This window comes from Martes martes (genome assembly GCF_963455335.1).
Source record: "Martes martes genome assembly, chromosome: 3".
In the NCBI taxonomy this organism is placed as follows: domain Eukaryota; kingdom Metazoa; phylum Chordata; class Mammalia; order Carnivora; family Mustelidae; genus Martes; species Martes martes.
The window spans coordinates 164,729,863-164,747,359 of NC_137890.1; the positions used below are offsets into that span (position 1 = coordinate 164,729,863).

The 17,497-nt window shown below is 53.0% G+C and overlaps 1 protein-coding gene across 3 annotated transcripts in view; it reads left to right on the top strand.

The window, feature by feature from the left end:
- Positions 1-7,721: 7,721 nt before the first annotated feature.
- The window catches only part of PAX3 (paired box 3), a gene marked incomplete at both ends in the record, with an annotated part of 99,145 nt that continues 89,369 nt past the window's right edge, over positions 7,722-17,497 (top strand). For 2 of the 3 annotated variants that reach the window (XM_080798772.1, XM_080798774.1), the window contains 4 exons: positions 7,722-7,806; positions 9,096-9,331; positions 10,690-10,819; positions 11,951-12,085. In XM_080798772.1, coding sequence (XP_080654898.1) covers positions 7,722-7,806; positions 9,096-9,331; positions 10,690-10,819; positions 11,951-12,085 — 586 coding nt within the window. The remainder of the gene's footprint in view (positions 7,807-9,095; positions 9,332-10,689; positions 10,820-11,950; positions 12,086-17,497) is intronic. The other variant, XM_080798773.1, reaches the window with a different exon arrangement.

Sequence of the window (17,497 nt, forward strand, 5' to 3'; positions counted from 1 at the left end):
AAATGGGTCTGGGGTGTGTTGGCACCAGTATGTGTCAATTTCCGTGCGTGTATAGGAGTGAGTGCCCGGATGAGGGAGGGACAGGAGTGGGGGGACCTTCGGGCCGGTCGGGGCTCCGGGAGCCATCGGGCTTGTGCTCAGCGGGCTCCGGGTTCAGGGAAAGACCATGTCGCGCGGATCCCGGAGCCGCGACTGCAACGCCAAAGGTGGACGTGAGGGAGGAAATGCCAGCTTCTCAGCTCCGTCTACAAAGGCGCTCTGGGAAGGGATTAGGCGCCCGCAGTACTTTCGCTTTGGGCGCAATTGATGCGAACGGCGCTCTGAGGGCTGCGTAATTAATAAAGATTACGCCCGTTTTGTCGAAATGTCCCTCTTAATTAATGGAGAGAAGGGCGCGAAGGGTGATTTATTTGCATTTGCAAAAGGCTTTCAGCCGCACGGGCTTCGCGGCGGGGGAGGCTGCTGGGACCCAGGACTCACTGGCAATCACCCGGTTGAGGCTGTCCAGTTACGGATCGAAGTGTTCCCCGTCCTGTTCCCCTCGCCTCGCCGTCTACGGGAACTACTCCAAGGGCCTTACACCTCCACCCCCTAACTCCGTCTGAAACCACCGTAGCTCTGGGTGGGCTTGCATCCCCTCAAAGGACGGGGCGGGCCGTGGAGGGCACTCCCCTTGCCACACGCCCCCCGCTGGGCCTTTAAATCACCCCCTTTCTAGCACCAGAGGGGACATCCAGGAGATCTGGTCGCCGATCCCTGCGCGCAGCCCGGGCTCCGGTTGGTGCTGTCAGGGAGGGGGTGCGGGATGGAAAGAGGGGCTGGCTCCGTGTCCCTGAGGCCAGAGGCTCTCAGGAAACTCTGGAACCTACCCTCTGCGTGCGCATGTATGTGTGAGCTTGTGTGAAAATGTGCGTGAACGTGTGTGACTGTGTATGTCCCTGTGTGAGTCTTATGTGTCTGTGTTTTCTAAGGACGTGAGGAGAGAGTTTTGCTAAAATAACACTCTCTCTCCCGTCTTGCTGTCCACCTGCTACAGCCCAGGAAAAAAGTGCCGCCTTTCCGTTGAGCGTCACTGCGTCAAAGCAGTCCAACTTTCTCCCCCTGGGTGGGGAAAGCAAATGCTTTCCACCCAGCAGGGGCTGGGGGTGGAAAGGTGGAGGGAGACGGGTGGCCAGTGTGGAGGGCCCAAGAGCCAGGAAGAGGCTTCAAAGGTTTGGGTAATGATTCTTCGGCCTTTATTTATGCCCCTATTAATACAATATCCATCATGTAGATATCGATCTTTATCCTTTAAACTGATACGCTAGGAATCAATTAGCCATGCAGATTACATTTCCTACATATCCAAATGTTAATCTTTCAGTCTCTGGGCCAGTGATATATATATTTGCAGCCAGATAGTATTAGATTTCGTTTAGAAATGGGAAGAAGAAAAAGGCTCCCCGAAGCGCATTCCTCTTGGGGCTACTTGTCTTAACTCTTGGCGTGGGCTGGGCGTTGGGGGTCTGAGGGCTGGGATACCCTTCTCAGAGTTTTCTGGAGGAAAGAAGCAAGACCGCTAGAGTGGCCAGCACACACGGCCATCAAGGGGATGTAGGACAGCTTTCTATGACAAGGTTCTGGACAGGTGGTTAGCCCCAGGTCTGCACTTCGGTCTGGGGTCCCCTCTAGCTAAGTAAAGTACCCGGTCTGGCAGGCTCCTTTCGATCGACCATTCTGGAATGGTCAGTTTTCATCTTTTCAGAATGTCCCCTCCAGGTTCCTCCCATCTCCAAGGTTCTAAATTCGAAACTATTCTTCCACTGCTCACTCTAAAACCCAAGAGTCATTTAAAGATGCATCTTCTGAAAGGAAAACCTAATTTAAAGCACGAAATAGCTGCTTTTCTGGGGGAAGGGAGATGGAGAGAAAGTTTCAGGTCTACGAAGGAACGTAATGGAATTAATGATGTGTAGAAATTGGAAGGGCTGAGGCGTCCTGTTCGGCCTGTGGTGGTTTCTTTTTCTTTTCTCCTTTCCTTTCCTTTTTTCTTTCTTTCCTTTTTCTGTCTTTTCCTTCTCCTCTTCCTCCTTCCCAGCCTTCTTCTCCTTCCCTACAAAAGGCTGGTGGGGTCAGGAAAGGATGCATCCCAGGGCGCGCGTGCCCTCCTCTGGTCTGTTCACGGAAAGCCCGAAGGGGCTGCCTGGAGGAAGGGTGGGTGCTGCATGTTTCCTGCGATTTTCCTTCTGTCCCCTGCCTGCGCCGGCCAGTCTTAGGAGACTCAGCCTCTTCCACCTCCCCCACCTGTTGTGCTTACTATGCGAAGTTGGCTGTGCAGTCTCTCGCTCCGGCCCAGATTTTAATCCCTTTGGATTGTGGGTCCTGGGTTTACTCACAGCTCTGCAGTCTTGGGCTCCCGTGCCCTCACTGTCACTTGCATCCAGGCTTAACCAGAGACCCGGGTTTGGACACTCTTCCCCCAGATCTCTCTTTTCTTGCTCCTTGCATCCCTCCCTCTGAAGTCCACCTGGGAGAAAAATTTCCTGTTGGGGTTGAAGATATTTCGACTCTGACTTGGACACTGGAGCCACATGGAGTCAGAAACCTGGCCTGATCCAAGCGAAAGGCCTGTTAGCTTTCCCGGACCTCGTCTACTCCTCCCACACAACCTCCACCTCCCCCACCCTACCCCAACTCAGAGCTCTGCGATTGGAATCCAGTTAGGACTCTTTCCATCCTAGCGTGCCCCCAAACGCCGCGGAGGGAGGGCGGGCTGGAGTTCCTGGAGTGGTCATTTGCCTTGCTTTTTGCTCCAGACTTCAAGGAAACCCAACAGACCCTCGAGTCTCCCCACACCTCCCCCAACCCCCGCATTCCCATCAACGTTCTCCAGCTCCACTCCCTTCTCCACCTCAGGCTCCCCGCCTCTTCCCCAAGGCTCAGGCTGCCTCCAACATGAGACAATGCCTCGCAAGACCCCTCAGTCTTTATCCCCAAGCAAACACAGGACCCCCCCCCCAAAGGCACACAACTCGCATCCTCAAAAGTAAAGCAGTTGTCCGATCTCTCTTCTAAACTTCAAATCTCTCCACCCCCCATGGATTCTCACTGAGTTGGGCAGAGCATTTTTGAAGATTAGAGAGGACCTATTCTAATTTTTTTTTTTGCAAGACGCTTTCCCCCCAGGGAGAATTGGGCTCTGGCATCTTGTCTTCCTTATTTGCATAAAATATAATTTTTGCAGAGCCAAACAAATGTCTGTAGGAGACAATTTGCCAGGAGCTTCATTCTCTCCCTCCCTCGTTGCCCTTTAAAAAATACTTTTTTTCTTATCCCTCTTCTTCCCCTTTCTTCTTTTCCCTTTCCTCGTTTTCCTTCTTTTCTTCCTACAAACCATATGTTCTTTATTGAGAACCCGCTCACACGTTCTCAGCCCACTCCCCCAGCTGCAGGGGCACCGTAGGGGCACGCCGGGGCTGGCCCACACCACATTTCAGTGCGGCGCCCAGATCCCCATCCAGTCCCTAAATCCGACCTCATCCCGGCTGATTTTCCAGTGGGGAGAATAGCGGCGCCAAAGCTTTTGACAAACAACCGCGGGGGGCCTAATGAAGGTCGCTTCGCCTGGCGCTGCGCTGGGCCGCGGGTTTAACCCAAGCATTTACCAATCCGGTATCGTTGCATCCGGCCAAGAAGCGCGTGGTCAAGGGCTCCGTCCTTTGATTTCCTACGCGTGAACGCGGGGCAGCCTTTCTGCGGAGTCGAGGGCTTCATGGTGTCGGCTCAAACCACAGACTGCTTCCTGAGCGATGCCTGGGACCCAGCGAGCGGACAGGAGCTTCTCCGCCAGGCCCTCCAGTTGGGGCAAAAAAGGCCGGGGTGGCAGACGTCTCCCCACCCCTGCAAGTCAGGGATATTATTTTACATAGGTCATAATTTTCTCTTAAGGCCTGTGTCTGGCTAGAAATGAGGTCACCTCTTAGAGGCCACAAGAAGTCCGTGGACCACGAAGGGCTCATGCCTGGGCCCACAAGCGCGGAAGCTGAGCTCTGCAGGGCGTCCGGCGGCCCAGGCAGACGTCACTCAACAACCGTGGGACTGTGGATCCACACATCCAAACTCGGAAGCGGAAAAACCTTCAAGGGAATGGGTAATGCTCGCCCCGGGCTCGAACAGACAGCCGGCTGTCTATTTCACCTGAAGTTCCTCTGAAACTCTGGACAGAGGAGGCATCAGCAAGTTATTCCGCAACCCCCGCCCCTGCCAATTATCTTACTATTACCCTCAAGGCTTCAGTCGTTTTGCACGTGCACAGATAGCGCGGATGGACACAACCTTCATTCTTAAACCGTGGCCGGGACTCTACTGCCTGCTTTCTGGGTAATTTGTCAGCCTGGGGGTATGAGGCTGCCTCCCAAACCCGCATTCAGGGCTGCGAGGCGCGGGCGCTTGCCTTCCAAGCCCCACTGTGGGGCCAATCCTTTGTTAATTAGCGCTCGTAGCGCGCCCAGATTCCCCAGGGAGACTCTGGCTCACAGGCCCGGGACCCGGGAAGGGGCCTGGGTGGACACTCCCTTCCGGCTCTGGGGAGTGGGGGCGGGGGTAGCTTCTCTTTCCGGAGGGACCTTGGAAAGAAGGGGAGGCACAAGCTTCGGAGGTAGGGAAAGAGTGGCTGAAGTGTAGAGCCGGCGTTCGTTTTCAAAATCAGTCTGGAAAGCCGGGAACCACTCCGCCCTCGCGCGCGACCTGTTGCGCTCGACTTTGTCCAGCCTCGGGCTCGGGCCTGGTCTGGTTTAGCTGCGAGTGGGCGCCTCAGCCAGCATCGCGGTCCTGGCCTTCCGGGGTCGAACTTCAGCTATACCGAGTTCTGGGAAATTGGACTCCCGGAGGTCTTTAGATCCAAAGGGGCCCCCGCAGCCCTACTGGCCCAGCGCCGGGAGGATGAGGGTGCCCTCTCACCCTGTCCTGGGTCTCTGGGGTCCTCTGACTGTCGCCTGTCTGGAGAGGGGCCGTGCTGATCTCTGGCTGCAGAAAAACCTCAGAGCGCCCCGGCAGGGGAAAAGCCGAGAAGGAGAGACCCTGGAGCTGCGGGCCCCCAAATCCCACACACACCCTCGTGGTCTCTATTTGTACATTTTAGTAGCAAGTGGTGGTCGTGTTAAGGATGCTTGTACTGGACTGGCTCCCGTGGGTACTCCAGATCCAGTTCAAGCCGCAGTACTGCCGTTCCGGGACATCCCTGGCCCTGCTGCTCACCGTGACTGAACGCGCAACCCGGGAGAACGAGACCGCGGCAAGCGCGTCCCTTCCGGATTCTGCCAGCTCGGGCGAGAAGAGCGCCAGGTCACCGCCGACAGGGTTTGGCGATCGAGCCCTCCGCTCAGAAGCAAATAAGACTCAGTCCCGGATGTTTCTGGGGTCTTTTCAGCGGCGAGTTGAGTCTGCATTTGTCCTCTGAAAATACACTTTGGGTACTTCCCTCTCCCAACTACAGCTGCCCCTAGAAAATGCCCTGTCCGCTCCACTCAACCTTCTAAAGACGGAAAACTTGAAAAAAAATTCCAGCTCCCGAGATGCAGTCCCTGAGAAGTGGTTTAGCAGACTTTGGGGACCACCAAGTTTGCAGAAGGGAACCGAGCAAGTTTTCCCCCTTGGCAAATTGAATCGTTTTACGTAAAATCAGGTTAAATAGGGCTTCATTCTAAGCAGCGTCTCTCCTTTGTACTGTGAATGCACGTGGGCCCTCCCCTCTTGGACGGGTGAGGAGATGTCCAGACTTTTCCCGTGGTTCTAGAGGCCTGTCAGGGCTGCTCTGGAGGTCAGTCAAACCTTTTCGTGTGGAAGCCCAGCCTAAAGCTGCCCGCTTTTCCCACTTGCGAGTGGATTTTTAAAGGACCAACTCCGGGAGGGCTGAACTGCTATACGCTCCCGGCTACCCCCACCCCGTCCATCTTCCCTTCTGTGTTTGCCCTAATTAGGGGGTGGGGAAGTGGGGTTGGGGTCCGAGTTCTCTTAAAAACTGTCAAAGGAGTTGGGGGATGGGAAGCTGAGAGAGAGAGAGAGAGAAAGGTGGAGAAATGGAGAACTCTGGTGCAGGAAAAATTTAAAAATTGTAAAAGGAAAAGGGGGAACTTGAAGCCCAGAAGTCATTGTTTCCTTTATTTCAAAGGGAAAAACCTGCCTGATTCTCATCCTTTTGATTGATTAAGGCCCTGAATACCTCGCAGTCCCGGACTGACAGTCCCTGAATAGGACTGGAGCGAATAAAGCGCAGTGCAGAGCGCGGGGCTGGCACTCGGGGGTGTAAAGGAGGCGAGTTCTCTGGCACTTACCAAGTTATAAATAAAAGACTATGCACAATGGTACCTTCTCTAAGGACAGACAGTCTTTACAACACTCCTGGCGTCATATCCTGCTGGGGACACTTCAGCTCCTAGCCAAGACTTCGCTCCTTTTATTTTTCCAGCAGTTTAGTCTGAATACCATAATAAATTCCTGAGAACAAACGCTGCAGCCGGGCAAAACTTTAACATATAGACACATCTCTGCTGAGGCATTGGGGAGCTACACCTCGAGATTTAGAGCTGCGGCTTCCCAGAGTGGATTTTTCAGTCAAGAGGAGACAGTTTTCCTCTCCCTCCCCTCCCCAGACTTCAACTCCTGAGTCCTAGGGCCTCCCACGGCTGCCTAAGCTTCACACTCATGACTCCAGCTCCCAGACAGAGAAGACAAAGGAACTTATCAGCACACCCTGGACTCCTCCTGGGAGGAACCCCACCGGGAGGACCCCTACAACAAACCTAGGCCAAAGGGGCATTGACCAGAGGAAGTCAGGCTGCTCAGGTCCGGGCCCTCCCAGTGCCTTCTCATCGGAATTGCGCCCCCTCCCGTGGTAGTAAACCAAGAAAAATGAGAGAGAAAAAAGTCACAGAAAACTAGAGACACAGACAAGGAGATGGGATGAAAGGAATAGAATCAGAGACAGAGAAAGACACAGAGATACGCACAGAGACAGAGACAAAGAAATAGTTTAAATGAGGGAGAGAGTGACACACGTAGAGTGAGAAAGAGAATTAGGGACTCCTCTTCTCTCTGCAGCTGCTATCTCCCTCGGGCTGTCTCTCCCGGTTTCCACGGGTCTGCCCTTCTCTTCCGGGGAAGGGGCGCAGCGTGGGTCCCTCGCCGGGCCGGCCAAGGCCTTGGCACCGCCGCGGATGGGAAGAGAAAGTGGCCGCTGTCGCCCAATCAGCGCGTGTCTCCGCCACCCGGGACGGTCTCACCGTCGGCCAATCGCAGCTCAGGGCTCCTGACCAAGCTTTGGGTGAAAGAACTAATAAATGCTCCCGAGCCCGGATCCCGGCACTCGGTGTCACGACGGGAGGAGACTCAGGCCGGCCGCGCTCCCGCCCCCACCCCCCCTCCCTGGCTCGTCGCGGCGCTCGGAGACCCCTCCCCAGCGCCCCCAGACTCAGGGCCACTCGCTCAGACTCGCGCCAAACTTTTCCGCCCTGGGCTCGCGATCCTGGACTCTGGGGCCTCCCTGCCCGCCCCTTTCCCCGGTTCCTTCTCGAGCCTCGCTCTGGACTAGCAGTCCTCCTCCCCGCGTCCCTCCCTCTCTCTCCAACCTTTTTGGGGAGGGGCTCTCCACGCTCCGGGGAGTTTCCGAGGGTCGCCAAGAGCCGCGCTTGCCTTTCTATTTCGCCTTCACCTGGATATAATTTCCAAGCGAAGCTGCCCCCAGGATGACCACGCTGGCCGGAGCTGTGCCCAGGATGATGCGGCCAGGCCCGGGGCAGAACTACCCGCGCAGCGGCTTCCCTCTGGAAGGTAAGGGAGGGCCTCGGCGCCGCCCGAGCCCAGGGCCGTAGCCGGGCTGCTCCACTCTACCCAGGGGCTCCACTGGCTTCTTTGGTGTGCCCAGGGAGCCCATCCGCTGGGCACCCCTACCCCAGGAGCTAACAGTCGGTGGAGATCTCCACTCGATTTTCTCCCTGCAAACAGAGAGCAGTTCTTCCTGCAAACCCTTGCAGAGCCTGATGGCCAGGCCTGCTCCAGGCGGGTCCACTTTCTCCTGCTGCTTTGGAAATGCTGTGGTGGGGAAGGGATGAACCAGCTCCTGAGCACCAGAAAGCAACTTCTCCGCATTTTGCCCAACCCAAAGCATCTCAAAATGGTCCCGGCAGCACCCATATTTGCTAAGCTCTTGTTAGTTCCGAAAGAATTTTCTTAGCGGTGCAAAGTGTAGGGGCAGACACTCCATGGCATCGTGCTGGGAATTTTTAGTATTAATTGACTAATTAATTAGAGTTCCATTCATCTCAAGTGGCATCTTGAAGTTTCCATAACCCTTTTGGGGAACTGCCTTTCGGTCATCTGGAAGGGACTCCCAAGGCAGGAAGACTTGCAAGCCTGAGTGATTCTGGAGAGTTTGCGAGGCTGGAGCGCCTGAAGGGGATTTTGATCCAGCTGCCGGCCCTTTAGGCTGGGTCTAGAGTAGAATGTCATACCCAGAGCATGAATGGAGGTGAGGGGGTCTGTGAGCAGACCCACCTGTGGGCTCTATCTCAAGGTGTAACAGGTGACACGCGCTGCCACCTGAAGCCTCCTTTTAGGACCCTCTTTGACCTTTGACTTCTGCCAGAAACCCCAATGGCTGTCATTTCCTCCAAGTCCCTTAGAAAGGGAGCGGTTCCAATTGAGCATGGTTTGGTGTGAGTGGAGGTCCAGAAGGCCAGCGTCTGGGTCAACTTTTCTCTCTGCCAGGACGCTGTTTCTTGAGCAAACCTCAAGATACTGACCGCAGGGTCTCCCCACCTCCCAAAGTTGATAGATTCTCTGGGCCCAAAAGGAAGACAGTTTCTCTGAGGCAAGTTATTTTGCCCTTGTTGCTCCCTTCACACAAGATTATGTGCCCCAGAATTGCTTCATAATTTGAACAGATGTGATTGGAAAAGGATCTGGGGCTGGTAGCTGGGTGTTGAGCAGTTTCAGCGCTCTGACTGTGACATGCCGATTGTCCAAAAGAGTGCGAAATTACGTGGCTTCGTTTTCCCGGCTGTTCTCTGTTCTCTGGCAATGACTTTTCCTCTGCCTCTCTTTTTGCCTTTTGTGCCCAGTGTCTACTCCCCTCGGCCAGGGCCGCGTCAACCAGCTTGGTGGCGTGTTTATCAACGGCAGGCCGCTACCGAACCACATCCGCCACAAGATCGTGGAGATGGCCCACCACGGAATCCGGCCCTGTGTCATCTCCCGCCAGTTGCGTGTGTCCCACGGCTGCGTCTCTAAGATCCTGTGCAGGTACCAGGAGACTGGGTCCATCCGTCCTGGTGCCATTGGCGGCAGCAAGCCCAAGGTGAGCGCGGGGGCCTGGGCCTGGAGGCCTCCGGGTCTGTAGTCTCCCGGCTTAGGGAACATTGGGTAGGGGGCAAGGACTGTCATCTGGGGCTTTCTAAGGAGTTATTTTTCAAGACCGGGAAGGGTCCTTTGGGGTGTATGTGCGTCTGTGCTTGCGTATGGTGGGGGTGGGAGGACTCGGTTGCTGCCTGGGCCGCTGTTCCTCCATGAATGCTAAGGGAAAACTCCAGCCTTTTTGCAAAGGAGATAAAGCATTGTTAAAAATGTGTCAGAACTCTAGTATACTCACCAAATTATTTTAATAGGCAGACACCTAAAACATGCAGTTGTATGTGCCCACCTGTTGCTGGTTTCTTCCCCAAGAGTCTTCCCAGCTCCCACCCACTGCACTGCCCTTGCCAAACCTAATCTAAGGAGCTGCTTTTGGCTTTCTCTCCCACCTTCTGTCCCCAATCTCCTCCTGTCCAAATTGTCTTCAGGGAGTCAAAAGCCAGGGTGATTTGTTTTCTTTGTAGGGAGAAGAGGACTTGGCATTTAAAAAGCAGTTTGGTACTATCCTCAAAATATTTTGGTCCTTTTAAAAAATGAAAGAGTCACACTGGCTACGGCTCAGTACAAGGGGATTACACAGGGTCTGTCTTTTCTTCTGGACGTGGGGAAAATCCAGTATAATTTCCTAGTTGCCACAGGGCAGAATCAAAAGGAGGGTTCTGGTAAACTGAAGACTTCCAAATGCCCTGCTTCCCATCTTCCCCCCGCCCCAGATCCCCTTGCAAACTCTCCAAGAATCTCTGGGAACTACTTTTATTGAAAAAGAAAAGAAAAGAAAAGAACTAGTCTCTCAAATTATCCATATTTGTTATCCATATTTGATTACTTTTTAAAAGCCTATATAATTAGCTTTTGCATTTAATTCTGTTCTTCGATTTAGCCAAAATCTTGTGCTTTTTTGGGAGAAGTACAAGTTGCAGATCTAACTTGATTTTTTTGCTTCTCTTTCAAACATTCCCCCTTTTTAGTTTCGTTTTCATGTTGTTTCTGTGTAAGTTGACTTTCTTTAGTTTCAGGGGTCGGAAAGTATACCCTTCGCCCACCCCCAAGATGTTGCAGTCTTCTTAATTTATCCTGATTGTCTAAGCTTACCTAGGGAGGATGAGGGTCCCCCAGGGATAGGGCGATCTCACTTCTACTCCTTCCTGAAAATGAACTTCTTCAGAGAGTTGGGGTCCTTTTGCTGACAAGGGGCCTTCCCTGGGGGTGCAGGAAAGAGCATCCCACTGGGTCTGGAAGCCGTAGGGCCCCCACATTTGGCCCAGAGTACTGGGTACCAATGCCTTCCTGCCTGTTCTCTTAAAGCAGGTGACAACGCCTGACGTGGAGAAGAAAATTGAGGAATACAAAAGAGAGAACCCGGGCATGTTCAGCTGGGAAATTCGAGACAAATTACTTAAGGACGCTGTCTGTGATCGAAACACTGTGCCCTCAGGTACCAGGCCCATTAACGTCTTCCTGAGGCACGGCCCTCAGACGCTATTCCCCAGGCGGGTCATCCGAGCCACAATACCCCCCCGAAGATCGATCTGGGCGATCGGGAGGCAGCCCCTCCCAGGGCCCTGAAATATTCACGCGCCAGACGCGCTCGTGGTGTTTTACCGAGAGGGGGCTGAGCTGCTGGTCCTGGGGCTGAGAGACCGCCAAGGGCTCCCCAAAGAGGAATTCTGTCGAGGAGGCAAAGGCAGGAAACGCGAGGCGGAGACCAGGCGTTTATTAATATTGATGTTCCCTTTTAAAGAGAAACAAATGTTTTGGTAACCCCAGCCGAAGGGAGATGGGGCTGCGCCAGCCGAGGCTTTCCCTTGTGCGCAAAGGAGGGAAGGTTTCAGCAACGGCCCGGATTTTTCCCGAGAGTCCCAGGGACCATCCGGCGCCCCGGGCATCCGGGGGGAAGGCGGAGGGAGAAGAGGGACAAACGCAGGGGCGAGCGTGAGGGCGCGCGGGAGAGTTTGTTTTTAATTAAAAGGAAACTCCCTTTCCCCCCCAACCCCCCTGCGAGAACGAGATATTTCAAGAGTATGGATTTGTTTACCAGACTGGAATCTGGAAAAAATAAATGGGGAGAGTGCATTTTCTTTTGATTTTTTACAATAGGAAACGATTCTGCAGTTGAAATTTAAACCCTTTATAGCCTCAAAAAAAGCTGAATTGCAGGGGCCGGGTCCTCTGTGGTTCTTCCTCCCTTAACGCCAACCGCGGAGGCCCAATACCCAGGTGGCGGTAGGGGATGCTGGGTGGGCTGGCGGGAGAAATCTCTTGGAGTCGAGATCTAGAGCCCCGTCTATAGAGTGAAAAAGGGAAATGCTTTCCGCCGGGACGAGAGGGACAGAAACGGCAGTTCGCTCGGATCTAACTTGGAGGTGAGGATTTTGGGGTGGGGGCAGGGGTTAGAGCGGGAGGTTGAAGGGGTGGTAGAAGGTCGAGGATGCCCCAAGATGCAGGAGGAGACAGGCCAATTGTGCAGGGCAGCCGCTCTAGGGTCTGGGCTGGGGATTCGGGGCTCCTTCCTGCACGGCCTGGCAAGGCTCAGTCGTCCGCGCTCCCACCCTCCTCCTGCCCCCAGTGAGTTCCATCAGCCGCATCCTGAGGAGTAAATTCGGGAAAGGCGAAGAAGAGGAGGCTGACCTGGACAGGAAGGAGGCCGAGGAGAGCGAGAAGAAGGCGAAACACAGCATCGACGGCATCCTGAGCGAGCGAGGTAAGCGGCGGTGCGCTTGAGCGGCGCGCTCAGGGCCCGCGCCTCGGCGGCACCCGCGCTCTGACGTCGCGGGCCCGAGCGCACGGTCCGGCCCTGGCTCGGGTCAAGGTCCCTCCTCGCTCGTATCCACTGCACCCGGGAAAGAGCATTCAAGTGAAAGACTAGAGGCGCACTTGGAACTAAAACAAAAATCCCTCTTCTTTCTTTTTCTACTTACAAGTCTTTCTTCTGCACCAGCCTCAGCCGCTCAGAGTCTAGGAACTGCAAACTGCGTTTTGGTGCAGGGCAACCCTCTTGCCCTCAGGTGTACGGGGCCGGGCATCTCAGAGCGCTTGAGGGGCTGGGGACAGTCTGTGAGCCTCTGGAGGTTGAAGGAACTTTTGCGTCCTAAGGGAAGGCCCAGATCTCTAGATAGGTTCCCATCATTAGAGGAGGGGAGGGGAGAGGAGGACTCAAAACTCTTTGGGGGCAGTGCGGCCCCAGAGTTGCACCACCTTCACTGCCTTATAAATACATACAGAGTACATCATGCATATATATATGTAAGATGGTTGTTTTGTGCTTTAAATTGGTTTTCAAATGTGGTGGGGTTTGATTTCTCTGTGTGTGTGTGTGTGTCTAGGAAGGAAAATCAGCTTAAGATGTGGGTTCTTGGGGCTGTGGTGTTGGTGCCCTGTCTCCATCCGAAGGTGCAAGCCACCTGCTCCTTGTTAGCTATGACCTGTCATCTTCAAGAGAAAGTCTCCCCTTTGGAGCCATAAGTGCAGCCTACTTCCCTTATACCCGCCACACATGGTCTGGAGAATCTAAAGGTGTCTCCCTCTTCCCAAAAGGAAAGCCAACCTGTGGAAGTTGAACCGGAAAGGGATCCCCGCAGCAGTTTTCCACTCTGCAGTTTTGGCCTTGGGGATGGTCACACCTCTTCAAAGTCGCAGAGGGTCAGGAGGCGCCTGGCACCCCTGCCACAACTTGAGTTGCTCCCTTCAGGGCCCAGGACTTAGGTGGGTTATGTTGAGTTTTGACTTGTCCTGGAAGGGTAGGAGGCTCTTCAGGTGGGCTTGGACACCCACTGTGACCAGCTGGGTTTGTACCCTCCGCAGGTGTTCTCCAGGGTAGGACTGTGGGTAGAAAGCTGGTCACATCTTTTGCTTTCATTGCCCAGCCCAGGTGGATGGCAGCGGCCAAGGCAAAATCTGTACACAACCTTGAAGAGACACTTAGATTTAGATGTGACAAACTCAAACAGCTGATTTCAGGGATCAACAGAAGCGTCGATGTTCTGGGACACATGGGCAATCAGGAAAAGACACCAAAAACCAAGGCTCGCTGGGCAGGGAAATACATAGGCTGTTGCTTTCCTTAAAAGCAGGGGACTCACAGGGTCTTAGCCTAAGCCCCTCCTTGGGAGCGGTGCTTTTCTGCTCTAGTCTCTCAGGAGACACCCCAGCTTTTATTCCAGGCTTAGATGCAGCAGAGGGGTACTGGGGAGGAAGGAAGGAGAGAAACCAGCCAATCCCAAACCCAATGGGCCCCTGTGGGCAGAGGGGCAAGAAGCCCAGAGCTATCAGAGAGGCTCAAGAAGCAGCGTGGGGATAGCACAGCTTGGCTACTTGTTGCTGGAGGCGCCTGGCGGCAGACTGGCCGCTCCCTCGCAGCACAGGCAACCGAGGCCCAGGAGACAAAACGCCCCAAATGAGCTGGTCAAACATTTGTACAACTTTTCCAGCTTTTACAAAGAAGGCCTTCTCTACACAATCTACACTTGGAGATGAACTTGGGAGACAAAGCCTGGAGAGTCCATTGAAACTCACACTTTAGCTCGGCCCAGACAAAGCTCCAGCTCGCAGCAGCTTGATGTGAACAAAGGAAGGCAACCTTTTTATAATTCAAGGAGAAAAGAAGAGAAAACAGCTCCACAAAGGGCCGAGAATAGACATTATGGGCTTGCAATGAGGGATGAATTATTCAATGAGCTCCAATAGCTGCTGCGCCAGGAAGTTTTATGGACTCTCCAGCGTGGAAAAAGTGGCTATTTCACCTACAAAATGTTTCTAGTCTTTTGGGCCGTCTAGCTGGGCCGGCTGCCATTCAAGGGCAATTGCTACCATTTTAAAAATCAGAGTATTCTCCGCAGCAGGGGCTGTACCGCTGAAAACACACACACTCCACAGAGGCTGAAACCTAATTTAATTGGGGGTTGTCAGAGAAGATGCAGCGTCCCTCTCTTTAAGCGACTCTAGCTCCCTTTCCAGATAAGCCCTGGAGGGCAAGATGGGCACAGAGAAAGGACAGTGAAGGGTGGTTTAAAGGGAAGTCTAGAAAGCTCAAAAAATTACCCCTGTTGTTTGGGCTGCTCCACCTGTAAAATAGAATGACTGTTGAGAAAGTGACCGGAGCTCCCTAGCCCAGAGGAAGGAGGCTGGCTGAGAAAGGACCTCTGGGTGCCCTGAGCAGAGCGAGGTGCTCTCTTCTAGAGGTTCCAGGTTCCTGAGGGTGGGGGAGTTGGACGGAGAGGGGATGTTAAGACTGGCTTTCCGGGGGACATCTTCCTGCGGGTCAGACTCTAGGACACAGGAAGAGAAGCACCCTGAAAGATGTCAGAGCTGCTCTCATTTTTCTGTCCAGTGTTTGGCCTTTCTCCTAGGTGACCCCTTTTACCTTCTCAACTTTCCCTTGTCCCTTGCCCAATCCAAGAGCTGCTCAGCGTGCAGATTCGGCGCGCTCAGGCCCCTGTGCCCTGGAGCGCACTAGACGCTGTGCACCCCTCCTGGGTCCATCCTTCCAGCTCCTTTGCCCGGGTGAAATGGGAAGGTTGGGAGGCCGGGGACAGCAAAGCGCCCCCCACCCACCCACCCACCGACCCACCGCTAGCGCCTGGTCCGGGCCTCCGGCCAGCACCGACATCGGAACAGGCGCAGTCGGAGGAGCCAAACCCCGGTCGCAGCATCGGGGGCCGTGGGTACAGCCTCCTCTGCGGCCACTCAATGGGCGCCTCTGTTCCTCCCCCAGAGCGGCCGAGCGGGCCCGCGGGCGCCGCCACAATGGGTCGGCCCCCACTCCTGCGCCCTGCGCCAAAGCGCCGCGCCGCGCCGCCCCCTCCCCTGCGCTCCGGCCGGCTCGAAGCTTAGCTCGCCGGGCTGCAGCCGACTCAATTGCCTCCTTTATGTCCTTCTCACTTTCATCTAGACACAGCCCGCCTCCCCCCCTCCTTCTCCTTTTTTTTTCTCTCTTGCCTGAGGCTCACATTAGTGAAATTTCTGCAACCTCCCCCCATTTTTTTTTCTTATTTTAAAGAAAGCCCTTAACACAAAAGCAGTGACTAATCAATAGAAACTGCTCCTTCATCTCTTCCTCCTCCTCCTCCTCTTCCTCCTCCTCCTCCTCCTCCTCCTCCTCCTCCTTCTCCTCGTCCCCCAGAAGGGTGACGCTTTTCCTGTTTGTGAGTTTTGGGAAACATTTTTGCTTTGTGCCGTAATGGAATTAGAGGACAGATGAGGACTGTAAATGGGACACGCGACGGCAAGGCTCTCGCTTAAATATTTAGATGCAACGTTACAATTACTGACTTGTTGCAGCGGCTTTGAAGTGGCAGCTCGGGAGTGCAGGGGGAGAGAGGCCAGATTGCCCAATTGATGTTTTGACTGGGGCTGGAGATACACTTTCATAGGACTTTGCTTTCCTCCCTTAAAAATCACTAGTGAGCGTGGGAGGTTTGCAACGATTTCAAAGATTAGGCTAAGAGACCCCAACCATTAGTTCGATTCAGGCTTATACTCCGTTCGAAACTCTCGCTTCCTATTTGACACTTACGAAAAGCAGGTCTTTTTTTTTTTTTTTTTTAATTTGAGAAAGTAAAAGTGACAAAAGTTTTGCTCGAGTCCTGTTTTGTTTGTAAACGTGAGCTTTTCTTGAAATGTCTAGGACGACGTCAGCTTTTCAGCGGGGCATAAGAGAAAGCAATTAAAAACGCAGAAAAATTTTTAAAGGCCCTCGAACTATTTCATTTCCAATGGAATCACGAAAAGAGCACTTTATCATTAGCGGGAGCTACTGAAGTCGAAAGGAACGGAAGGCCGTTTCTTCCCCCGACTTAGCAAGGAAGGACATTTTGGCGCGAGGGAAAGCGGGGGAGGCGGGGTGGGGTGGGGTGGGGTGGGGTTGGGTTGGGGGGAAGGAACTTTCCCACAGACTGAAATCATGAGGTATAAGATCTTAGGTTTGTGGCATCGGAACCTTTATTAAAGTGGACAGCCCACTCTCCAAGTCCATTTGTCAGAATCCCAAATTTGACCCCAATGTCGCCTCTAGTCTTTTGAGCGAATTTTCTGTTTTCTGAAGCCCTTAGGTTACTCAAAAAGGAAATAGCACCCATTTAAAAGTGTATTGGAAATATCAAAACTTCAATCAAATTAAAACACCACGTTGCGATCTTTTCAAGGACATAGCGGTAACGATTTTTCTGTTGGGATGGGAAAGAAAGAAAGGGAAAAAGAAAGAAAGAAAGAAAACAAACCACCAGAATTCGGGTCTTGTAGGTTTTTCTTTTTTGCTTATTTGTTTTGTTTGGTTGGCTGGGGCATGTTTACTTTCTAGCCTTATTGAAAACATGCAGATTTTCTAATTAATGCTTGAAATCGTATGTTTATTTTGGGGCTTGATTTGATTGTTGATAGCACCGGAACGGGGATGTAGGGGCTTCAAGTGCGTAATAATTACTGAAGGGTCATTTAAGAGTCCCCAGGGCTTTGCAATAAAACCCACCAGGGCGTTGAGGCAGAACAAGCAAGTGCTCCGCGGTTCAGGAGAGTGGGATATGCTGAAATCAATCAGGTGAATAAGAGCATTGCCACTAAAACCCAGTTGCAATATCCATGAATAAATATATTTGAAGACACACACAAAAAAATCCTTCCTAACCATGAGGTTAAATGTTTAAGTCCTACGAAAGTAAATAGCCAACGAAAATTAAAAGTTGCAACAGCAGCTACAAAGAGTGAGACAGAGTTTGTCCAGGACTGGGGGGGACAGAGAAGTTTCAGTTCGGTGGGGTTCTAGACAGGTAACTTATTTATGCGGGTAAATAAAGATTAAGGAACCATTAAGAATGTACATATATAACTAACACGACACTAACAGACAATTAAGCAGTCAGTTTAATGCCTTATCTCACTGGCTGCTCTGGGGTTGTTTTACAACTAGGAATTAAAATCTGAAAAGGAAGTTTTCAGCAGCTCTGGCCAAATATTGATTAAGTAGCTGTTTGTTGATAGCATTGTTACGCATTAAAAGGCCGGGATCCCGGCCCCTCAGTGGCCATCTTCTATTGTGAGGGATTCTTAACCACAGAGATCAAAGCGGGATCATTTCAACTTATCTGTCTTGGAAAATCCTCCTTTTCCTCTGAAACCTCTA